Source organism: Ylistrum balloti, unplaced genomic scaffold, assembly GCF_031769215.1.
Source record: "Ylistrum balloti isolate Yb309-2 unplaced genomic scaffold, AGI_CSIRO_Ybal_v1 Utg370916, whole genome shotgun sequence".
In the NCBI taxonomy this organism is placed as follows: Eukaryota; Metazoa; Mollusca; class Bivalvia; order Pectinida; family Pectinidae; genus Ylistrum; species Ylistrum balloti.
The window spans coordinates 149419-176825 of NW_026782519.1; the positions used below are offsets into that span (position 1 = coordinate 149419).

At 35.6% G+C, this 27407-nt stretch overlaps 1 protein-coding gene across 1 annotated transcript in view; it reads right to left on the minus strand.

The window, feature by feature from the left end:
* Nucleotides 1-1437: 1437 nt before the first annotated feature.
* The window catches only part of LOC132559453 (myosin-IIIb-like), an 80189-nt gene continuing 54219 nt past the window's right edge, over nt 1438-27407 (minus strand). Inside the window, exons 28-36 of the mRNA XM_060224072.1 lie at nt 15453-15637; nt 13758-13913; nt 13584-13679; nt 12502-12620; nt 11984-12064; nt 7174-7275; nt 5932-6048; nt 2776-3207; nt 1438-1666 (exon numbers count right to left, since the gene is read on the minus strand). Coding sequence (XP_060080055.1) covers nt 1438-1666; nt 2776-3207; nt 5932-6048; nt 7174-7275; nt 11984-12064; nt 12502-12620; nt 13584-13679; nt 13758-13913; nt 15453-15637 — 1517 coding nt within the window. The remainder of the gene's footprint in view (nt 1667-2775; nt 3208-5931; nt 6049-7173; nt 7276-11983; nt 12065-12501; nt 12621-13583; nt 13680-13757; nt 13914-15452; nt 15638-27407) is intronic.

Sequence of the window (27407 nt, forward strand, 5' to 3'; positions counted from 1 at the left end):
AATAGGGGAGGTATTATTTTAATGAACAAATTTACATGAATATATTGTAAATAAATTGAGGACAAAAATATATATTTGAACATTATTGCTATAGTATTAGTTATATCACAACCATATTAATATACGTCACAATGAAAAAGTCTCTTAAAAACTTTGGATTATCTCCCTTGATTTGTTCTATGTCAAGTACCAACCAAGAAAATAAAACAGTGAAGTCTGGACACAGTTGTGATAAAGAAATTGCCTGGCAGTGTAAGGTAAACGATAAAATCTTCTCATCAACAACACCACTTTTTATAGCCTGTTTCACAAAAGACATCAATAAAATACATGAAGATTATCATCTGTACCGTTAAAACAAATATCACACATTCTTATCTTTGGTTTTAATCTGATAAAATTTTACTCATCAAAATGAATCATAATAATTTGCATACTGGAATGATTCAGCACAACTCCATAATAAAGGAAGGAATCAGACCAATATGGCGCACGCTCCTTCGCAATTAAAATCAGAAAGTGCAAGGTAATTACTACTATGGGAAATATATGCCAGAACTAAGGGTAAACTAAGCACCAAATCAAGGTCTTAGACATGGTTCACTGGATACTGGCAAACACTCATCCCATGTTTATTGCTATTTTCCAGGAAGAATTAAACTAAAAATAGATAAATTGTACATTGAAAATGGAGATGAGTAAAGAAACCTATCGTATATATCAAGGCTTACACACACACAATAAATGTTTTGTATCAGGCTTTTAATAAAATCACAAAAATTCAAACCATTAAAAAAAAAAACATATTACAGTATCTTAAATTTAAACTTCAAAATTCAATTCAAATTTTGCACTATTGGCAGGAGGAAGTTTACTTAACAATGAACAGCCATGAATACCTCTTTTCTGTATATTCTCAAAATGTAAGAGGGAAAAAAGAAATAATGAAAAACCAGAAATTGATTTCCAAATCTATAAGAAGGAGATATTTTTAGATTTCCAGTACCTAGCAGATTTGTGCTATCTGTTGACCAGTACAACCTCATTATCTCAAACTTGTATCACTCTAAGACCCTGTTTAACTGGGAGCATTTTGTTGGTCCCTTCATATCTTTGCACAAAACATTTGAACTCACTTAAATTGAATACTTGGTTATCTCGAAGTTGTCCGGTGGTACCACCGAGCTCAAGATAACAAGGTTTGACTGTACAGTGTTAGTATGAAGCAAAGTCTATATTTGCGGCTGTGCTTATCACCAGATAATATGGTTCATTTCTTTTTACACCAGGAAATTGTGTATATTAATATTTTCAAATCTAGAAACTTTGGCATACACAAAATACAATTATAACAACAACTGACCACAGTGAAAACTTGGTCTCTATGAGGGCCTATGTTTATGAATAAAACTCCGCGAATTCATGTTCAATAGACACTCATGTTTCTGGAATTCTTCCAGTTTTCTTAAGCCGTGAACGGAAATCAAAATGCTTTGGTTCATTGACAGCTGTGGAAGCTTTAAATATATCATCTTGGGATAAATCAATGTTAGTTTTACGCAGCCTCATTCTGAAATTGGATGGTTGATCTTTGTTTTCGATGCTCCCATCGACGTTCCCATTGACGTGTCCATTGGTACTTGACTGTGGTATGATTGACGGTGTCCTGGGAAATAAGGAGATGAAAATGATGAAGTTCTCATTTCACACGATATTTAAAAAAAAATTTTTTTATCTTATCAAGCCACAGTATTTGAGTACTGAAAAATTCTTTATTTAGATAAAATAATGTTTCTCCTAAACATTAAAATAATTTGTTTTTCATCATCGACTCTATACTTATTCAACAATAAAGGAACCTCTCCTCCGAGGTAGAGTGGGAAGCATTGTGAGACCCTACCTCCATCCTCCGAGGTGGAGTGGGGAGCATTGTGAGACCCTACCTCCATCCTCCGAGGTGGAGTGGGGAGCATTGTGAGACCCTACCTCCATCCTCCGAGGTGGAGTGGGGAGCATTGTGAGACCCTACCTCCATCCTCCGAGGTGGAGTGGGGAGCATTGTGAGACCCTACCTCCATCCTCCGAGGTGGAGTGGGGAGCATTGTGAGACCCTACCTCCATCGTCCGAGGTAGAGTGGGGAGCATTGTGAGACCCTACCTCCATCGTCCGAGGTGGAGTGGGGAGCATTGTGAGACCCTACCTCCAACATGGAATGAAATGTAATGGACTTGTCTCCTTGTCTTATGTCCTCTTACAAAAAACTCATTCCCTCATGTTGACATATTGGCCTTATGTCTATAAAAAAACCCTATCCTCTGAGATAGAGGAGGAAGCATTGTATTAGCCCAATGGCCTTATTGCACTGTAAACAACCCTTCCCCTGACATGGAATAAGGAGTAATGCATTGCTACCCATGACTTATTGTTCCGTAATATATTTCTTGCATTAACTTCCTTGGATTATTGTTAGTTTAATGCAGTATATAACAACAGCCATGTGTTTTTAACTTTGATTAGACTTGGCAATTTCTGAGTCAACGGTTTGAAGATGCTTAGTTTACCACGGACGTCCTCACTGGACTGAACACCAAGGTAAGTGAAGCACTTCATCATGAAAACAAATTATTTCAAGGTCCTTAAAAGTTTGGAACTATTCAACGCTTGCTTTTCATTAGGCTTTATCATGGTCACACAGCATTAACAGGAACAGTGTTTAAACCAATTCTTTTCTATGAAGCTTGTGTGGGGTTAGATTTCACAATTAATAAACTTACAATGCAAATTTGACTTTGCTAGCAGTCGGTGGAGACACATCATTTTCATTGCCGTTGACATCGACCTTTGCAGGTGTAGGTTTGGAGATTACTGGAGATGGTGACTTTCTGGGAGGTGTGGGAGGAGGTGGCGATGAGGGCGGGGGAGGAATCGTCAGTACAGGGGCTGCCATCCTATTCCGAGGTATACTTGGCGGTGGGTGGGAAGGAGGGGGAGGGGGTTGAGAGGGTTTGTCATCTTCATTGGTGCCAGTCTCGAAGGGTTTGCGCTGTCGTTGTTGCCATAGAGAAACTACACTTCCTGTACATTCATCTTCCAATCGCTTTGCTAGTTCTTGTTTACTAGATTCTGACTGGAGTTCGTCATGGACGGGAGCTGGATCTTCTTCAATGTAGTTATGGCCATTTGTAAGAGGAATTGAGGTATCACCACTGTTAGGGGATAAAATAAAACAGACTATAGAACCATTGTCAGAGAATAACATGAAACAGACTATAGAATCATTGTCAGAGAATAACATGAAACAGACTATAGAATCATTGTCAGAGGATAACATGAACCAGACTATAGAACCAATGTTAAGGAATAAAATGAAAAAGACTATAGTACAGAAAACGAATCGGATGCACCTGTACTAAGACGGATGTTAAGCATGGTGACTGAAACAATGAAAACTTATTTTTGACAGACATTTTAGTATTACAAGTTACCCTGTCTCAATTTTTTCTCAATAACATTCTCCAGAAATTTTACTAAAATTGCCTTTTTTTTGAAATTGGAAATCTGTTCAAATTTTGATAAATAGTTTGAAGTAATTACTGAGGGTTTGTTTTAACATAGAAAAATTCATCTTGATATTTCTAATGACCTTAAATTTAAAAAAAATCTTGACATTTAAGTACCTTCATATACTTCTGATCATTGAGAAAACAAACTAACTGTGAAAGATATCTAAAAATAAGTCATTAAAAAAAATGAGAACTTCAGCTGTTGAATTATTTTCTCCAAACTTTAATTGAAATATCTAACTCTTGAAACATGAATCATGGAGTGTGCATTAAATTAATTTCAAACAAATCAGAGCTTCAAACGTTTTTGTTGCTGGAAACCTAAGCTATTTCTTTAAAGTGGAATTTAAGAGTCAGTCTCTTCTAGATTTCATTGAATTTCATACTGAAACATCTTTTTTTGGCGACTAACTTTGCACATTTTTTAAATGATCGAATAATGATTAAAAAATCTATAACCAACACAACAAATAAATAGTGATAACTTTTAACACCGAAGAACTTGAAATGTTTGGAATGAAATATGATTGCTACTTTAGATGAAATAAAGCTGTTTTGACAGGTTAGATAAGATGGAGCAAATGAACCGTGAAAAATAACTTCATGTTGAGGAGAAAATAAACCGAAAACAGAATTTGTTTAAAATTTAGTGTTTAAATTGGTGTTATTATTGAAGTAGTAAACTCTGATTAAAAGGTTTAAGATCATCTACACAAAATTCTACCAGCTTTCCACTTCTAATTTCAGCAATCTTTTCTACAGAGGGCAAGTGATAGAATATAACAGATTTTATCACTAAGTGTTTAAATTAATGATATTTACAGCAAGTGTTAATAAGAATGTTACAAGTGTTCAAATGACCAAGACTTAGTGCAAAGTGTTTTGATGATTCAGACATCTACAACAATGTTACAAGAAAATGGGAACCATTACAAGTGTTCAAATGACCAAGACTTAGTGCAAAGTGTTTTGATGAATCAGACATCTACAACAATGTTATAAGAAATGAGAACTGTTACAAGTGTGTAAATGAGTAAGGAATTAAAGATATAAGATATGTCAAAAGAAATTATACATATTGCAGAAAGATTCTGTAATATCTTAGAATATTGCAACTCAATTGTAAAATTTTGAAAGGAGCTTGATTTATGTCATTTTTTTTGTATTTTAGAAATATTCTTGTAACTTGACTACTGGAGCAAATTTTTATTATATAACCCAGATTGATCTGACTATGGAGAGAAATTGACATAAATTATAGCATTTTCTCAAAAAATACAACATAATCAAACAAATAGATATTTTTTCTGTTAAAAATAATACGACATGACTAAATAGTATAATAAAATATCACATTTTCATACATTAAAATAAAAAAAGTCATGCAGTAGAGATATCATTTTGATAAATATCACACAACAAATAAGCAAACAGTGGCATAAATGATAATTCAAATTAACAAATTTGCCACATTTTCATGTTTTTTTCTCTCCTTCCTTGAAAACGTTTTTAGAGAAAAACAGAGAAGGAGGATGGAATATAAAATGAAAAAGGAAAAAGAAGAAAAAATAATGATACAAAAAAAAAAAAAAAAAAATATTTGCACCCTCAAAAAATAAATTTTGACAGATATTTTACGATACAAATCCTGTAAAGAAAATGTTTTGAAGTTCTCAATGACAATGCTCATGATATCTGCAACATTTTAAAAAATTCATCGTTTTGCCATAAGTGAATAAAAGAAGACAGTACTTCAAGAAATATTAGAAATGTTGTTAACCCATTAGTAAAAGTACATCAGCAATCCTTCAGCCAATATATAGTACTTTAGACTTGTAAATCTCCACGGAGTCTTTGATATCAAGCTAGGGTTTTATGTACCATTCTGATCCTGTAACACGCCACATCCAGTCAGGGGGTGGGCTTATTACAGGACAATTATTTAGAAATTGTTGGCTTTTTAGTGAATTGCAACAAAAATTGAATATCATATTACAAAGCAATGACTAATTGCCAAATAAGTAAAAAATTATGTTTACTTGCAGTGTGCTTCAGAACGTTTATACATTAATGATACATTGCTATGGTAATATTTTTTAAATTATTTTTTTTTCAGGATACAAATTTGAACTCGATAAAAAATTGCAATTTTCAAACTATCAAATCAAATTGAAGCATATCCTTAGTCTGAGACTAACACTATTAGAGGTCTGGCTGAAAGGTTAATTATGATAAAAAGATAAAGGTCATGCCATTCTCCACAAACACAAACCACCACCGCCATCACCAATCTACGCCACACAACTATACAAGCAAAGCTGAAAAACTACTCATCAACAAGCTTAAGCACTGTGTCACAACACTGACTTGTTCAAAATAGCTTCTGCAATGGATCGGGCCAATTTTGCTCTCTCAGAGTCCGAATTGTCTTTGGCCTCGGAGCTGTCCTCACGTTTGACGGAACTGTTTGTTTTGTTTTCTTTACTGCATCAATAATCAATCAATGGATATTTCTTTTTTAATGGAAATTGTAATCAGGAAATTAAAAGAAAAAAGCAAACATCAAGGCGACATCTAAACAAATATAAACTGATAAAAACCTTAAATCTATCAATTTTGACCATTAAATTTGATGTAAGAAGAGAAATTCTGCTGTCCAAGTCACATAATTTTCCCGGAGTCAATTGCGAATTCAAATCTGTCACGATTATTTGCACGAAAATAAAATGGCATCCATGTTGATCTTGTTAACAATATCAGAGTTTTGAAATGTTTATGTTTCCAATAGCTCATCGTTCAAGAATTTAAAGTCATTTCTAGATCAGTGTCCATGAAATCATGTATTTGCTAATATGCCTAAAGAGGTATTTATGTCCATGAAATAAAGTATAAGCAAAATTGAAGTGAATTACAGTACAATACATATCTTTTTGATAAGAAATGAAGATGCTGGAGTGATATTGAATTTTGGAGATTGAACTGGACAGGATTGGGATGGGTACCATTATAAGCTTACACTCTACCCTCCCTTTTAAACCCCATCCCACCCAACCAAACCTCTCACATCAATTTACAGCAAGTGAAACTCTCGGAAATAGTTTGACTGAGCATCATCAAATCTTTAAAATAGAAAATTCAGAATTCTCAACATTTCACCATTTATCATGCAGCTGTTAGCCGGCTGTCCCTAATTCTGATTAGTTGAACATTTTCTGTTCATACAAAAAAGCAAAAAACTACATTTTTATGTACACAAGGGGAGGTAACTACTACTTTCTTGATATAGGACACAAAAGCCAAGGGAAGAGCACTATATATATATATAGGGGAAATAACTATTACACAAAGGGAAGGTAACTGCTACTTTCTATATATAAAAACAGGAGGGAAATATCAATGGAAGAACATGATATATACAGGGGAGAAAACATTACATAAGGGGAGGTAACTTACACATATTTTGTCACAGCGAGGGGAGATAACTCAATGGGTAATGGAGACAATCAAAATTGCAAGGGCGATACCACAGTAGATAAGGGAGATTATTAACAATGGAGGTTATCCAATTGTGGGCAAAGAGTCACTGATTCAGCAACACAGTATACTTACATGAGTGACAGAGCGTTATGTTTAGCTTGAAGGAGAGGGACGTCCCAGTCTACGATTTGGTCCGAGGGCACGTGATAGGTGGAGTCAGAGGGAGGGGCCAATCTGAACAAAATCAGCATAAGAACACTAGCCACCTCAAAACAAGGCTCAATCAAATTCTCCATTGCTTTGCAAATCAACCAGAGGTGGAGAAAAGCATAGCCAGAGTTGTGAATATAAGCTTAAAACTATGAATTATGCAAAAATAAGTTTTTTTTTAATATTATGATATATTAATACATGGTAAAAGTTTGTCATTATTAAGATTAGTTAACCCCCTGATAAATGATAAATAGCATGTTAATTACGTACATTAAAAAATCTGCTGGAATATTATAAAACATACCTACATTTTCTTGATAAGTGATTCCCCCCACCCCCTGACATCATCTTTACATAACAAAAATGGAAAAAAAAATTCAATATGATAAATGTATCCACATCAAATGCATATTAGAAATGTAAAATAAATTGGTATGGCTACCAGAAAAAAACATTATTAAAAAGTCAATTAAAAAAATTTTTAAGAAAACCTGAAGGAGAAAAGCACCACACTTTGAAGCATAAAATAATCAGAAATAAAAAAATTACAAGGAGTGGTAGCTGGTCCTATGTTATTATCAGAAACATAATCAAGGCATTTTACAGGGAGACGTGCCTGACCCTATGTTATTATCAGAAACATAATCAAGGCATTTTACAGGGAGAGGTACCTGACCCTATGTTATCATCAGAAACATACATGAGGCATTTTACAGGGAGAGGTACCTGACCCTATGTTATCATCAGAAACATAATCAAGGCATTTTACAGGGAGAGGTACCTGACCCTATGTTATCATCAGAAACATACATGAGGCATTTTACAGGGAGACGTACCTGACCCTATGTTATTATCAGAAACATAATCAAGGCATTTTACAGGGAGATGTACCTGACCCTATGTTATCATCAGAAACATAATCAAGGCATTTTACAGGGAGAGGTACCTGACCCTATGTTATTATCAGAAACATAATCAAGGCATTTTACAGGGAGACGTACCTGACCCTATATTATCATCAGAAACATAATCAAGGCATTTTACAGGGAGAGGTACCTGACCCTATGTTATTATCAGTAACATAATCAAGGCATTTTACAGGGAGAGGTACCTGACCCTATGTTATTATCAGTAACATAATCAAGGCATTTTACAGGGAGAGGTACCTGACCCTATGTTATCATCAGAAACATAATCAAGACATTTTACAGGGAGACGTACCTGACCATATGTTATCATCAGAAACATACATGAGGCATTTTACAGGGAGAGGTACCTGACCCTATGTTATCATCAGAAACATAATCAAGGCATTTTACAGGGAGAGGTACCTGACCCTATGTTATCATCAGAAACATAATCAAGGCATTTTACAGGGAGAGGTACCTGACCCTATGTTATCATCAGAAACATACATGAGGCATTTTACAGGGAGAGGTACCTGACCCTATGTTATCATCAGAAACATAATCAAGGCATTTTACAGGGAGACGTACCTGACCCTATGTTATCATCAGAAACATAATCAAGGCATTTTACAGGGAGACGTACCTGACCCTATGTTATCATCAGAAACATAATCAAGGCATTTTACAGGGAGAGGTACCTGACCCTATGTTATCATCAGAAACATAATCAAGGCATTTTACAGGGAGAGGTACCTGACCCTATGTTATCATCAGAAACATAATCGAGGCATTTTACAGGGAGAGGTACCTGACCCTATGTTATCATCAGAAACATACATGAGGCATTTTACAGGGAGACGTACCTGACCCTATGTTATCATCAGAAACATACATGAGGCATTTTACAGGGAGAGGTACCTGACCCTATGTTATCATCAGAAACATAATCAAGGCATTTTACAGGGAGAGGTACCTGACCCTATGTTATCATCAGAAACATAATCAAGGCATTTTACAGGGAGAGGTACCTGACCCTATGTTATCATCAGAAACATAATCAAGGCATTTTACAGGGAGAGGTACCTGACCCTATGTTATCATCAGAAACATACATGAGGCATTTTACAGGGAGACGTACCTGACCCTATGTTATCATCAGAAACATACATGAGGCATTTTACAGGGAGAGGTACCTGACCCTATGTTATCATCAGAAACATAATCAAGGCATTTTACAGGGAGAGGTACCTGACCCTATGTTATCATCAGAAACATACATGAGGCATTTTACAGGGAGAGGTACCTGACCCTATGTTATCATCAAAAATTATTTCACTCAACCTGAGGCCTAAATACTAAAACTTATCAAAGAAGGCCTTGCATGATATGACAGTGACTGCTCCGCATATGAAAGTGACAAAACAATAGTGAAAGTTTGATTTAACAAGCCACAAATAAATTCAAAATATTAAAAAAAAAAAAAAAAGATTGATCAAATTGATTTTACTGTGAGAGAGGAGGTAGTAAAATTGATCTAATTATAAGATAATAAACAACACCAAGCAATATCTACAAATATTGAATTCTGCTATAGTGCAGTATTTCTAAAATTCAACAGTTTCACAAAATTGGAAATAGCATAATCAGGTTGACCTAAAGATATTGATTGTTGATCTATATAACATATTATTTCACACACATAAAAAACAGGCATAAAAACTGTCATCTAATTCAGATTTACTAAAACTGAAATGAAAACATTTACAGAACATCTGTTAAAATTCACCCGAACGCTATTTGGAACTCTTCATTAAGAAGATAAAAATGTGTGGCCAAATTCAGAACCCTCCTAACAGGCTTATAATTAATGTAAATTATATCAATGTGAGTTTTTATTGGCTATAGATGCCTGTAAAGCAGCTTTCATGAATAATTAGTTTAATGAAGCCATACATAAGTGTAAAGAGTACAAAAGAGTTTAATTATCAAATACATTTTTGTAAGTTTTATGTCTTTAAGGAAATTATTGATCAAGATTGATTTAAAAAAAATAATTAAATAATCTCTAAATCACTGTTTTATTTTTTGTAAATTGCCCCATCAACTGCCTGGGTCTTCTTCAGATGGGGTCTCCATGCAGCAGCTATTTGTTACCTCACTGAACAACATACTGGAGGTCCATCACAGGAAATTCAAAGAAACAACAGTCAAGTGTCTTATACTACCATTACAGTAAAGGATAGTTTATTTCTCAACTTCCTCAGAAACACAAACTGCCAGGAGTATAGAATCATTGAAAATGGACCATTGGGCATTCAAATGAGGTAGCAAGATCTACCATTCTACCAACTAATTGACTGTAAACATAATAATTTTAGAAAAAATGATTGGTCAAAATCAAATTGCACCCATAAGTACATTTACAATACATCAGGTAAAGATTTATCTTCATCTGTTTATGGTAGTTCTTGATTGAAGTTGTAGAGATGGCCTTCCTGTCTAAATGAATTAAGGACACTTCAAAATCAGTTGGTAAACCAAAATATTACCCCTGACCATTTTAATGTTAATGTAGTAATTTATGGGTGTCATGCATGTGATGAAATAAATACCTTCTTATTGTAATGTATTTCAGAACATAAAATTGACACTAAAAGATTTGACTAAAAGTAACTGTATGTATTCCAGTGGGGAATTGGAGACACTATGGTATACCTATCTGTTATGTATTGTCTGTGCGTGTTAAATAATTCACTTGCATTGCCATCCAGATGTTGCTGGGAGAAGGCTTAAATAGTCAATGCCTGATGCCCTTTCCCTTTGCCCTTTTTGAACAATAAAATTTGTTGAAATTGAAAACTGATTCATATATTTTAATCAATGTAACATCAATTCTTTGTTTATCTGCCATTTTGTAAGAATTTAAAACTTACATTCAAAGATCCATTTAAAGATGGTTCTGATTGGGAAACACCTTGATAACAATTGGGGAACACATAAGTTTTGTCAGCTGGCACATAATCAATTAAATTAATCCAATGAAACAAGCTTTATATAGATTTGGTTAAATAATATTTTTAGCATATTTTGTCTCCGTAGCATCGAGGGCAATGATAGGTCAATCAGAAGAGCATTAGCCAATGTAACCGCAGATGAAGTAATGAGGTGCTGGGTTCGACACTCCCTACCTATCAGTTTTTTGTCTCTCAGGAAGCTGAAAATGGACCACTGTGTACTAACTTGGTTATGTCTATCAGCACTTTACCCTAACTGATACTGTTAATTGACCTCTCGAATGTTGTTCAGTGAGAGAACAACCAGGTATTTTGACGGGACCCTACCTGAAAATGAGGTGATAAACCCAGCAGAAAAAAAAACCTTATTCAATTAAGTCTTCATAAAATAAACATTGTAAAAAATATCCTGGGTTCACACAGCACACACAAGTATATATATACTATAGGATTGTATGTTACAAAAAGCCTAAATATCAATACTTATCATACCAGCTTGTACATCTTCCATGATTTTCTTTCCATGAAAGTTACAGACATGTCAAGGAAGTCCATGGACACGGTTTGTGAAGTTCATGACTTTTCTATAGACCTTGTCCATGGAACTTATTCGTCAATGTATTTACAGGGAAAATACCCATTTTTCTTTGGAAAAAGATGGTTTTCCATGGAAAATGTACAGCTTGAATAGCGCAATATTTGACATCAAAGGAAATAATTAAATAAAGAAATCCACACTAAATGACCTTGATCTTTGAAAGCAAATGACCTTGACTGATTGACCTTGAGTGACCTTGAGGTACTTACGTTTCCTCTGTTGAAGCGTTTTCCACTGTTATATCTTGGTAATATGACTCACTGTCTCCATTCATTACAGATTTCATCTCGCTGAAAAATAGGATAGTGAATTCCTTGATAACAAGAAACATAGCTGAATATTGAAACAAATGCACAAATCACATCATTGTAAATGACCATGACTCGGAAGTATCACTGCAGCTTAACAAGTCAAACAAACCTTCACTTTTAAAGAAGTACAAACAGAATTTGGACCTTAACCTAAATGTATTTGTACAGAGGATTAACAAACTTTCCCTGGTTTATTGTCTGCCAGATCATGGCTATATAAAGGTCAATAGGAGAAAAACATGAAGTTAAGGATTATAACAAGCTGCTTCCTTATCTAAATCTGTGAATAGATTCATCTTTATTTTTCAAAAAGTGCAGCTTTCAGCATATTTGTTAATGATCCATTTCACTTTTTGTAAAATGCATATAGTTTTAGTAATCTCTGTTTTATCACACATTAAGACACCGTTAATTACCTTTTGCGGGCTAAGTGATCTGGAACAGGAGGAGGAGGGTGTACATCTGCAGTAACCACGGTGACCGGTACTTCTTCTTCTGACGCAGGATAGTCTGGCATTGGCACGAAATTGTTGAGCTAAAAACAAAGACCTTAACTCCATCATAAGCTCTTACATAACTAGTCAATTATCCTATAAAGTTTTGCTTTGGTTTTTATGTCTTTACAACAGCCAGGGTAAAAGGTATGGTATACCATGCATGTAGTTTCTGCATAAATTACTATGATGTAGAGTATTTTTATCTTCAAAAAATTAATTTCTATCTGAAAAAAATAATTCAATGTACACTCTAAAAGCATTATTATTGTCACTTGTGTTAGAGTTATCTCCCTTTTCAACATTTTAATCATAATTTTATGATTAAACATTTCCCAAATGTTGTTAAACTATGAATTCTTTTTAACAGTTTTTTAACATTTTCCATCAATACATTCATGCAAGTAAAACATATTTCAGAGGTTTTTTCAGTAAGATGGGACATGTCAGAATAATATAAGATACACCTTTAAGTCATTTCAGAGTAGGGTAGAATACACCCTTAAGTCTTCATGACAGAGTATGTTAGTATACACTCTTAAGTCAAAACCTAAGATGAGTTATTTTAGCTATTAACCCCAAGACACTAACCTTTTGCCTTTAACCCCTAGCCATTAACCCCAAGACACTAACCTTTTGCCTTTAACCCCATAACCATTAACCCCAAGACACTTACCTCTTGCCTTAACCCCTTGCCATTAACCTCTAGCCTTTAACCCTAGCCATTAACCTCTTGCCTTTAACCCCTAGCCATTAACCTCTTGCCTTAAAACCCTAGCCTTTAACCCCTAGCCATTAACCCGAAGCAATTAACTCCTAGTCATTAACACCTAGCCATTAACCCTAGCCATTAACATTTTGCCTTTAACCCCTAGCAATTAACCTCTTGTCTTTAACCCCTAGCCATTAACCTCTTACCTTTATACAATAGCCTTTAACCCCTAGCCATTAACCTCTTGCCTTTAACCCCTAGCTATTAACAACTCGCCCCGTAATATCTTTACCTCATCATAGTATTTAGTTTCTTTCGGTGGCATCACAGATTTCAATTCATTCATTTTCAACATGTGGTCTAATCTCTCCTCACTGACATCAGGTTTCTTCTCAGTCGGTAAAACTGCTGGCTTCGATTTAACAACCTTTGCATAGATATCGTCTACATCCTTCGTCACCTGAACCGCAATGGGTGGAACAGTCAATGATTTGGCAGTGGTAGGGGGAGAAGGAGCCACAGACTTTTTGCGTTTTAAAGGAACTTCCACTTTAGACTCCATTTTGCGAGGTTTTATGTTTTTCATCATATTCTGCAACATATCCTTATTGTACATTTCCACCTGGAAACACCAAATTTGAACCATTAACATATACCAAAGTTTTATGGTACATAAACTACGTTACCTGTTGTGTGAAGAAGTGTGGATTATACCAAAGTTTTATGGTACATAAACTACGTTACCTGTTGTGTGAAGAAGTGTGGATTATACCAAAGTTTTATGGTACATGAACTACGTTACCTGTTGTGTGAAGAAGTGTGGATTATACCAAAGTTTTATGGTACATGAACTACGTTACCTGTTGTGTGAAGAAGTGTGGATTATACCAAAGTTTTATGGTACATACACTGTGTTACCTGTTGTGTGAAGAAGTGTGGATAATACCAAAGTTTTATGGTACATGAACTACGTTACCTGTTGTGTGAAGAAGTGTGGATTATACCAAAGTTTTATGGTACATACACTGTGTTACCTGTTGTGTGAAGAAGTGTGGATTATACCAAAGTTTTATGGTACATAAACTACGTTACCTGTTGTGTGAAGAAGTGTGGATTATACCAAAGTTTTATGGTACATAAACTACGTTACCTGTTGTGTGAAGAAGTGTGGATTATACCAAAGTTTTATGGTACATACACTGTGTTACCTGTTGTGTGAAGAAGTGTGGATTATACCAAAGTTTTATGGTACATACACTGTGTTACCTGTTGTGTGAAGAAGTGTGGATTATACCAAAGTTTTATGGTACATAAACTACGTTACCTGTTGTGTGAAGAAGTGTGGATTATACCAAAGTTTTATGGTACATAAACTACGTTACCTGTTGTGTGAAGAAGTGTGGATTATACCAAAGTTTTATGGTACATAAACTACGTTACCTGTTGTGTGAAGAAGTGTGTGAAGAACCTGTTGTGTGAAGTGTGGATTATACCAAAGTTTTATGGTACATACACTGTGTTACCTGTTGTGTGAAGAAGTGTGGATTATACCAAAGTTTTATGGTACATAAACTACGTTACCTGTTGTGTGAAGAAGTGTGGATTATACCAAAGTTTTATGGTACATACACTGTGTTACCTGTTGTGTGAAGAAGTGTGGATTATACCAAAGTTTTATGGTACATAAACTACGTTACCTGTTGTGTGAAGAAGTGTGGATTATACCAAAGTTTTATGGTACATAAACTACGTTACCTGTTGTGTGAAGAAGTGTGGATTATACCAAAGTTTTATGGTACATACACTGTGTTACCTGTTGTGTGAAGAAGTGTGGATTATACCAAAGTTTTATGGTACATACACTGTGTTACCTGTTGTGTGAAGAAGTGTGGATTATACCAAAGTTTTATGGTACATAAACTACGTTACCTGTTGTGTGAAGAAGTGTGGATTATACCAAAGTTTTATGGTACATACACTGTGTTACCTGTTGTGTGAAGAAGTGTGGATTATACCAAAGTTTTATGGTACATAAACTATGTTACCTGTTGTGTGAAGAAGTGTGGATTATACCAAAGTTTTATGGTACATACACTGTGTTACCTGTTGTGTGAAGAAGTGTGGATTATACCAAAGTTTTATGGTACATGAACTATGTTACCTGTTGTGTGAAGAAGAGGACCTGTGTATCTCGCTGTGACTTGTACAACTGTAGCTGTTGGTAGAGTGTCCGACATCGCCATCGTCGATAATATTTCTGAATCACAGTGGCAGAATGTTCTGAGAGTTGTATTTGTTTCTTTCGTAACTGTCGTGCACTGATGCGGGCCCGATAGGAACGGAATGCTGCAACGGAAAAATAAAACATATTTTAGACTTCTAAGTTTGAAGTTTTTAGCTTGAAAAAATAAAATTGTCACATGGTAGATTGTCAGCATTGTGCCCTGTTTATCTGAAATAGAAGAAATAAGTGACATTGTTATTTGTTTAATTATCAACACAACACAGAATGATCTTTTGATACGAAACACTTCAGTTGAGTATAGAAACATTAGAAATGTTTATTACCTTATACTGCATTACTCAAACCATAGAAAAACAAATCCAAGCAAAAACAAAAAACAAAATAATAATGAAAATAAAGAATAACAAATATTTGCAGGCATCAACCTGGAAAGAATTTTATAAAATTGATTGCAAAACTACAGCAATGCTAATTCATTGCCCTTATTTGTTCAGCGATAAGACCACTTACATTGTACTCAGCCCATTCATTTACACATCATTGTTTACAAAAAACACAATTCTACATCATTGTCTTGACATAATCTCATTTAATGACATCAGTAATTAACATGTTGACCCTCTGGGCTTATTGCGTTGTAAGAATTGTACCCCTGACTCAGTAAGAAGAAATGTGTAGACCCAGACTGGGCTTATTGTGCTGTAAGAATCATACCCCTCACTTTGAATAAAACAGGTTTGTTGCCTTGACTTATTTCTGAATAAATACAATAATTTCACTCTATGGTTTCAGAAAACATTTCTTTGTTTAAATCTATGGAAGAGAACAATCTATGAAATTAATCTGTCACTATATCATTTTACTTTTTCAACACATGAAGAAAAAGTAAAACCAGTTTCTATGAATGTTTGTGGCCTATCAACATACCAGGGTGTGGTGGTTGTAGCTTTAGTATTCGGCAGTCTGAAAGTCCAAAACACATAGCATCCTATTGATTTTAAAGTCTTTTCCTTTTCTTTTGATAATTTCTCTTCGGAACAAAACTTTCATACAGAATTATATTTTCTCTCTTCCAATTAATTATTTGTGAATAAGCCATTTTTGAAAAACAAATCTATTTCCATCTAACTACTTTCACTTGAATTAAGTTACAAGAACCAGTAGAATATTGTTTTCTGCATTACAAAAAGATCTGAGCTTGGTTTTTTTTTGCAATTCCAACTTATGCATGCCTTAACACTTTTTTAGAAATCTGAAATTTTGAACATTCATTGATAACATGCATGCTTGATATAAATATATATTACATCTTCCACAGCAGTAAGCCATACAGCACTCACAATGGAACCAGCTTTGTAAAATGCACTATACATACATTGTTGGTGATTCATTTAAATTGTATATCCCACAATGCAACATATCTGTCATAAAATGAAACGATCTTGAACCAAAGCATTGTACATACAATACAATATATATTCTCCAACACAACACAATATTGTATGCAATGTTCCCAACACCATGAATACAATTAAATACTCTCTTAACAAATTTCACTGTAATATTTCAAACAATGCAATGAATCTGGAGCAGAATCAATATAATCACACTATCAAATAAGTCAAATACGAAATATTTTGCCTTGACAACGTTGTCTTAATTCATACATATCAATAATGATCTCACATTGAAGTACTTCCAAATAATTTCATTCTTTTTTGTACTAAAATACATTATTATCTATTTTTCAAATTTCCCAATACAAAACAGTAGGTTGCCACTGTAAAAAAAATTTCAAAGTTTGAATATTCATATGATGGTATCACATGACTACAGTACATATGTATATATATATGTCACATGATAGTCACATGACAATATTTCATTTAATTTGTTTCAATCAAAACGAATATTTCCTGTTACATCAAAATGAATATCTTTCAGTAGGGTGTATTATAAAACAATATCCAAGAGTGTTTCTTATTTTCAATCAAGGATTTTCACGTATATGTTGACAAAACTTTGTCTGAAACAGAAAAATTCCTTTCCCTATGTGGTTAACTAAAAGTAAGTGAAGTCAACTTATTTCACAGAATAGGGGTTAGGGATTTGGTAACTATTTCTTATTTTACACAATGCCTCAATAGGTTTCACTGTGTGACAGTACTTGGCCGTCACTTATTTTACACAATGCCTCAATAGGTTTCACTGTGTGACAGTACTTGGCCGTCACTTATTTTACACAATGCCTCAATAGGTTTCACTGTGTGTGTGTTTCTTATTTTACACAATGCCTCAATAGGTTTCACTGTGTGACAGTACTTGGCCGTCACTTATTTTACACAATGCCTCAATAGGTTTCACTGTGTGACAGTACTTGGCTGTCACTTATTTTACACAATGCCTCAATAGGTTTCACTGTGTGACAGTACTTGACTGTTTCTTATTTTACACAATGCTTCAATAGGTTTCACTGTGTGACAGTACTTGGCCGTCACTTATTTTACACAATGCCTCAATAGGTTTCACTGTGTGACAGTACTTGGCCGTCTCTTATTTTACACAATGCCTCAATAGGTTTCACTGTGTGACAGTACTTGGCCGTCTCTTATTTTACACAATGCCTCAATAGGTTTCACTGTGTGACAGTACTTGGCCGTCACTTATTTTACACAATGCCTCAATAGGTTTCACTGTGTGACAGTACTTGACTGTTTCTTATTTTACACAATGCCTCAATAGGTTTCACTGTGTGACCATTGGTTTCAATATCATACACATCAATCTTCTATACAGTTAACCTACAAGTATTTGACCCAAGATGCTAAAAGTGGATAGCCATTTTGTACGATGCTGCAACAAGTTATAAACAGTCTGCAAATTACAGTTAAACGTACAACACCATGCAATGTATTCATGCAGTGTATTCTGCTATACAGTGCTATATACCTGTCACCACACCCTCATCACTGTCCTCTTCATATTCTGGAACAGTTGTTTCACTTAAAAATTGTCCGATCAGAAAACCACGAAAAGAACTCTGAATGGTTAGAACTGACTTCCAATGCTTTTTAAGCATCTCACATTAATCATGAACCTATTTACTAAGTAAGATATTTTTCAAAGCTACAAGGACAATGTTTACAGTGTACTTAAAGATAGAACCTTGCTGTAAATTTACAGATGTATAAGTCTGAAGCTTTAAAAAAAAAAAACCCATTAAACTTCAATAAGATGTTTCTAACTTCTCTAAGAAGTACAAATCAAGACAGACCCCTGTTTATCTGTGTTATGCGACAGATCCCTGTGGATGTGACATAAGACAGATTTGTGAACCTGTGTTACAAGACACACCCCTGTGGATGCGATATGAGACCTGTGTTATGCGACAGACCCCTGTGGATGTGGTATGAGACAGACTTGTGAACCTGTGTTACACGACAGACTCCTGTGGATGTGATATGAGACAGATTTGTGAACCTGTGTTACAAGACACACCCCTGTGGATGTGGTATGAGACAGATTTGTGAACCTGTGTTACAAGACACACCCCTGTGGATGCGATATGAGACAGATTTGTGAACCTGTGTTACAAGACACACCCCTGTGGATGTGGTATGAGACAGATTTGTGAACCTGTGTTACAAGACACACCCCTGTGGATGTGGTATGAGACAGATTTGTGAACCTGTGTTACAAGACACACCCCTGTGGATGTGGTATGAGACAGATTTGTGAACCTGTGTTACAAGACACACCCCTGTGGATGTGGTATGAGACAGATTTGTGAACCTGTGTTACAAGACACACCCCTGTGGATGTGGTATGAGACAGATTTGTGAACCTGTGTTACAAGACACACCCCTGTGGATGCGATATGAGACAGATTTGTGAACCTGTGTTACAAGACACACCCCTGTGGATGTGGTATGAGACAGATTTGTGAACCTGTGTTACAAGACACACCCCTGTGGATGCGATATGAGACCTGTGTTACGCGACAGACCCCTGTGGAAGTGGTATGAGACAGACTTGTGAACCTGTGTTACACGACAGACTCCTGTGGATGTGATATGAGACAGACTTGTGAACCTGTGTTACGCGACAGACCCCTGTGGATGTGGTATGAGACAGACTTGTGAACCTGTGTTACAAGACACACCCCCTATGGATGTTATATGAGACCTGTGTTACACGACAGACCCCTGTGGATGTGGTATGAGACAGACTTGTGAACCTGTGTTACAAGACACACCCCTGTGGATGTGGTATGAGACAGACTTGTGAACCTGTGTTACAAGACAGACCACTGTGTAGATCTGTTTTGTGGTTGGATAATGACAGCAAACATGTCTGTCTGTTTGTCCATCTTGACTCCAGTTAGAATAAAAAATTCTGGTAATTGTGACCAATACAAATAATAGAAATACTACCTGTATCAAAAAATTATTATCGAGAAAAAAACCTCGAAAAATCTTAAACATACATTTTAAAAGAATTTTAAATATCTGTTTTGAGCTGAAGCAGTTGTATCAACAACACAGACATTTTTTATGATTCAAACAATTAACTATTTTATCTAGACAGAAAATTAAGCATGTAGGACATCACTAATCAACCAGGAATCTATATATTGTTATAATACCATTGTATCACCAATACAAAAAAAAAATCTGACGGTCAAAGGTCAAAGGTCAGATAGAAAGTTTGAACTACTGTCGGTATCTTTAGTATACAAGTTTTAAATGTTAGTCTCACAATGTCTCGTGTAGTTTTATTGCCCACATATTACTGGATCAGTGATCAACACAACCCTGAGATATCAAAATAATGTTAGCCCTTACCATCAGGACTTGTATCAGATTCCTGTTTAATTCCGTCTTTTGTTTGCAGGGCGGACATTCGTTGTCGATAGTCCCGCCAGGCAGTCTGTATAATGACCACTGACTTCCATCTTTTTTCCATTTGTTGATGAATATCAAACATTTGTTTGGCCAAGATGTAACCTCTCATGGCTACAATAAAATCCACAAAAATATCCGAACCAAAACAGAGAGATGATCATGTGTAATAGAGGATTGAAATGGCCGAGTTTTCTATCCACGACCAACTCTATAAGAACTCAGAACTTAAAAATAAAGAATTGCTCTTTACATTCATTGGAACAGATGTAACTTATCAGCCTTATTCTTGAAGGTAAACTGCTTACATGGCTGTGAACAGTTCATTTTGTACAATAAAACAATCCAAATTTATCTTTTTCACAGCAATGGCCGCACAAAACAACACACATGCAGCATGTCTTACCTTCCTCTGTTACCATAGTATGTTCTCTTTTACCGTTCTTTTTTTCGTGAATTGACCTTTGCCCTTTAAACACCCTTAAACCAATCCGAAGCTTTAACACCGACTTCCATCGAAATTTTTGGACTTGTTTTTGTGTCACTATAAGAAATCCAACCAATTCAATGAGATTCAGACATGTGACCTTCACTGTAACTCAACAATTATATCAAATTCCGTTCCATATCAACCGTGTAACAGTTGTAGTGAAAATAGAATCAACATTGTACGTAACCTTTATTTACCATAAAAAGCGCATGTAATGTGTGCATTTTTTTGTTTTGAGAAAATAAATATCCGAAGAGAGGGGTGTGCACATTACGTAGCTATAGGACTTTTTGGCTTTTCATGGGAAAATAAAAGATTCTATGAGACCTCCATCATTACTTGTCATGATTATCTCGTTCCCAAAACTGACACAAAAAAGATTTGACAGTTTATAACAAATAAGATAATTACTGTAAAATTTAATCTCAGCGACTGAATGTAAAATCAGAACAAAGTGTTTAAAAATATGAAAGCAAGCTGATTTGTCTTTCAGAAATATTGAAAGTCTCCCCGCCATGCAATTTGGTATCCATGTACGACACATTTCTATAAACAATTATCATGACCTTGACCTTTGATTCAAAAACACGAAATATCTATTGATCTAGCTAACCTTGGTATAAATTTTCTTCGAAAACTCTTCAGAAACGAAATAATGGCATTGAGTCGGAATTAGAATCAGACTGAACAGAGATGGGTGACATTATACGTCTCTTCACCACCAACTGCCATAATATGACATAAATATCCAATTTGTAGGAATCTTTATCACTATCAAGTTGAAAGGAATAAATAGATGGTAGACTTTGATCATTCTACTTAAAATATTTCAGCCATTAATGAAAGGAGATCCTTTACAGCATCAATTTGATGTTTTTTCTGGTATAAACAATACCTTTCGGTTCAACTATGGGTAAAACATCTTCTTCTTCTTTCTCAATTTGTCTGCGCCATAACCAATCTCTGACACACCTTTGAATGACCAAAGCAGCAATCTCTTGGTGCTCAATAAGCCTCCGTTTTCCAGTCAGGAACACGCGAAAAGCTAAGATTGGGATACCAAGAGAAGAAACAGTGACAAAACTTGGAAAACAGGAAAACTTTTTAAAACCACTACTCCAGACCGACAAAAGAAATTTTAAGTCAATCCATCTGCATGGTACATAAAACTAGAATGAAGAACTTTTCGTTTTTTATCTGCAAATCATATGATGACACCATTGATAGACTGAAATTCTCAAGCTGGAAACAGATATCAAAGCCCATACAAGACATCCCACTGGGATCTTGACGCCCACCATTGTTTGATCTTTATGTTCTCTTTGGAAGTTGGATCTTTTCACTTCTTTTCTCTTCTCTCTCTTCTCTCTTAATGATAAGACATTGGACATTCCTTTGCAGAAATAGAGATGATAATCTTTACCTGCCAAATCCAAAATGGCCGTCTGGAAGACTTTTTGTTTCTCCTGATCAGCCCCAAAATCAAACAGGCACAAGGAGAGACCAAAGGGAACATATGTATGAAATTTGAGAGATAGAAATTCAGCACTTCTTAAGAATTAGGGATAACAATCTCTACTAGGTGACATCCAAGATGGCTGCCTGTTGGCCATTTTGTTCTTCTGATCAGTCCCAAAATTACATTGTTACTAGTGACCTAGGGAAACCTACATATGGAATTTGAGAAAGGTCCATCTAGTACTTCTTAAGAAATAGTGATAAAAATCTTCGTTGAAAAAATCCAAGATGGCCACCTATTGGCCATTTTGTTTTTTTTATCAGTCCCAAAATCAAACGGGCACAACTAGGGATCAAGGGGAGCCGACATAAGAAATTTGAGAAAGGTCCATCCAGTACTTCCAAAAGAAATAGTGATAACAAAAAAATGTTTATGGCAGACGGACACGGGACGATTTGAATAGCCCACCATCATCTAAAATCACTTATTCTACTTGACATCTTTTATGTCCAATGGAGAGAGCCTTGGAGAGTCGTCAGAAGAAAGTCCTTTTCATTATCTCAAGGATCATAATATTTAGCCTTTGATGGAGAGGGCCTTTTTCATTCAAGTATACATTTCCATTGGATCCACCACACATTACAGTCAATATGACTGGCTGAGATATCTAGTTGTAAGTAACCATTCACCTTATATAGAGAACATCAAGCTTTGATCATCTCTGATCTTACCTCTCTGTATAACAACTGCACTGTTCTCCCTCCTCTGAATGTTTGTAATAATCTGCTGCACCCTTTTACGTGCCAAACATCCTCGTAACCAAGACTGCAGCACTATGATGGCTGCATTTCTTTTAATCAAAACAGGCTGGACTTTCTTACGAATAAGAAACCCGCGAACAGCTAAAATCATAATTTGTAATTCAACTAAAGATCATGTAAGTTCATAAAACCAGAACATTTCATGTCATGCCATTTTGAAAAGCTTGCCTTTGAACTGTCTCTCAGAACAAAATTGACTCGAGATGAAAAGCTTTTTTTTCTTTTATAGATACATCAATACAATATATATATTTATACTTAAGACAGTTGAGTTAATTACAACGGAGCATAATGGCTGCAGTGTTTTCCCATCTTAAGTACTGGAAGTCAATGTGGCTACAAGGAATTCTGAATTTTTCGTTACTGTCTCATTCATACTTGACAGAATTCTTAACTCAGCAGAAGCCAAAATTTTTTTTTAAAACCCACACGCCCACATGTAATGATGATTTGCATACATATCATGCAATATAAGGGTATTATCAGGTTCAGTCTATAGTAATCAACTTTAGAGTCAAAATACAAAGTTTCCACTGCATAACAATAATTCTTATAACCATGGCCAGTTTACCTCGGAGAAAAAAAATACAAAACAGTTTATCTATTAGGACTACTTGTAAAAAATTGTCAGTAAAATTGTCATATATAGTAAATGTTGTTGTTGTCAAAGATGAAATAGAATTTGAATTCTTAAGAAAAATGAAGCTACTGATTGCTCTCCAGAGTAGTTTCCGATACTTTCAAATAGTGGCGTTGTTCAGAATGTACTCATGTACTTTTTACTTTATAAGACATGATATGAGGCTAGTGCAATTTCATATCTAGATTTTTTACATTTTTTTTTCAATTTAGATTTTTTTCTGTTTCTTCTTAGGTTTCAACGTTTAGGCCCATAGCATCACTGACAAGTCCAAGAAGGATGAAACAGCTGTATGATGTAGCATCACTGACAAGTCCAAGAAGGACGAAACAGCTGTATGACGTAGCATCACTGACAAGTCCAAGAAGGACGAAACAGCTGTATGACGTAGCATCACTGACAAGTCCAAGAAGGACGAAACAGCTGTATGACGTAGCATCACTGACAAGTCCAAGAAGGACGAAACAGCTGTATGACGTAGCATCACTGACAAGTCCAAGAAGGACGAAACAGCTGTATGACGTAGCATCACTGGCAAGTCCAAGAAGGACGAAACAGCTGTATGACGTAGCATCACTGACAAGTCCAAGAAGGACGAAACAGCTGTATGACGTAGCATCACTGCCAAGTCCAAGAAAGACGAAACAGCTGTATGACGTAGCATCACTGACAAGTCCAAGAAGGACGAAACAGCTGTATGACGTAGCATCACTGACAAGTCCAAGAAGGACGAAACAGCTGTATGATGTAGCATCACTGACAAGTCCAAGAAGGACGAAACAGCTGTATGACGTAGCATCACTGACAAGTCCAAGAAGGACGAAACAGCTGTATGACGTAGCATCACTGACAAGTCCAAGAAGGACGAAACAGCTGTATGACGTAGCATCACTGACAAGTCCAAGAAGGACGAAACAGCTGTATGACGTAGCATCACTGACAAGTCCAAGAAGGACGAAACAGCTGTATGACGTAGCATCACTGACAAGTCCAAGAAGGACGAAACAGCTGTATGACGTAGCATCACTGACAAGTCCTAGAAGGACGAAACAGCTGTATGATGTAGCATCACTGACAAGTCCAAGAAGGATGAAACAGCTGTATGAGGCAATTCTTTTTTTTGCTCGACCATATCTAATTCTTACTTTGTATTGAAAGGTACTATTTGTCTTTTGTACAATTTCACAGAGCTTGAAAAACATAAATCCATTCATAAATCTATTCAAAGTTTCTATAAATTAATATTTTCATTTTCTTTTTGGTGTCTCCTCTATTTCTTTCTTGTTTTTCCTTTTCAGTCTATTTTTGCTGTTAATTTTCTCCCCTTGATGTCTCATCAGTTTCTGCCATCTTCCCTTCTCAATTTCTTCTGTTGTCTTAATTTGAGTAATTTACCTTGTCCTTAGTCTCTAATGTTGTCTTTTCTTTTTATACGTGTCCTAAGTATAAACTGTTATCTGTTCTTTTTGGCATGTCCTAATTTTCTTCTTTTGTCTTTTCTTTTTTCTTTTTTTTCCTATTTAACGGTTCATGGACGTATGACTTTACTAATTTAACGGTTCATGGACGTATGACTTTACTAATTTAACGGTTCATGGATGTATGACTTTACTAATTTAACGGTTCATGGATGTATGACTTCAAGGGAAGAGAAATCAACCCATGTAAATCCCAACAAAAATTAATAATTTAACAGTATGTCAACTTTTTAAAATTTTTCGTTTTTAAACAAAATATCCAAATAATACAAATATTGTTTTATTTTCATTAAATGTATTCTTGGTTTTCCTCTCCTAAAAAGTTTTAAAATTGCTGAATTACAATTTTCCTTTTTTTTATTTAACCCTGGCTGTATATCAGATAACTGACATATAGGCTGTGGTCTCTCACCCTTCTGAATGACAATAACACTTGTTGTTAACTGTTGAAGTTGCTGACGTCTTTTCCGCCTATGTACCAACCAATCATGGACATGATACTGTATAACTGCTGCAGCAGCCAACCGTTTCTCCATCCATGGGTGTGTGTATTTACGAACCAGAAAACCCTTCACCACTACAGAAAGGTCAAGTTATTTTCCAAAAACATCAAGCAAGAATTAATTAAACATGTTATAGATTGTTCATGCAAAACCAAACCAACAAAATTGTGCTCAATAAATAAATCAGTTCATGTTAATTGTTTGATTATATGCTTTAAAACAAGAATAATCTTAACAAGGTCACTACGAGTACTCAAGGTCAATACGAGTACTCAAGGTCACTACGAGTACTCAAGGTCAATACGAGTACTCAAGGTCACTACGAGTACTCAAGGTCAATACGAGTACTCAAGGTCACTACGAGTACTCAAGGTCACTATGAGTTCTCAAGGTCACTATGGATACTCAAGGTCACTATGAGTTCTCAAGGTCACTATGGATACTCAAGGTCACTACGAGTACTCGTATTGATAAGACCTGCAAAAAGAAGTATTGATGTTATAAAACACAACAAAGAAAAATACTTCAGCCAAAATCACAGTTTAAAACATACTTCTTGTTACCTAAGGTAAGAAAATAAAAGGATGTTGTGAAAATAAATCTGTGTTTTACCTGTAAAATAAACCTTATAACAGAAAACTACAAATATAAATCAATGTATTTCCACCAAACATCTGTGTATTCTTCTAATTACCAGAGTTTGATGTCAACATTACGAAAAAGGTTTCTCTTTCCCTGCGACTCTTCCATCAACCTGATAACTTGCCCAATAACTTACCTGTTAACCCTGTAACTGATTCCCTCCCTCATAACTCACCTCTCAACCCTGTAACTCATTCCCTCCCTCATAACTTACCTCTCAACCCTGTAACTGATTCCCTTCCTCATAACTCACCTCTCAACCCTGTAACTTGGTCCCTCCCTCATAACTGACCTCTCAACCCTGTAACTGATTCCCTCCCTCATAACTCACCTCTCAACCCTGTAACTTGGTCCCTCCCTCATAACTGACCTCTCAACCCTGTAACTGATTCCCTCCCTCATAACTGACCTCTCAACTCTGTAACTCATTCCCTTCCTCATAACTCAACTCTGTAACTGATTCCCTTCCTCATAACTGACCTCTCAACCCTGTAACTGATTCCCTCCCTCATAACTGACCTCTCAACTCTGTAACTCATTCCCTTCCTCATAACTCAACTCTGTAACTGATTCCCTTCCTCATAACTCACCTCTCAACCCTGTAACTCATTCCCTCCCTCATAACTCACCTCTCAACCCTGTAACTGATTCCCTCCCTCATAACTGACCTCTCAACTCTGTAACTCATTCCCTTCCTCATAACTCAACTCTGTAACTGATTCCCTTCCTCATAACTCACCTCTCAACTCTGTAACTGATTCCCTTCCTCATAGCTCATCTCTCAACCCTGTAACTCATTCCCTTCCTCATAACTCACCTCTCAACCCTGTAACTGATTCCCTTCCTCATAACTCACCTCTCAACCCTGTAACTCATTCCTTTCCTCATAACTCACCTCTCAACCCTGTAACTCATTCCCTTCCTCATAACTCACCTC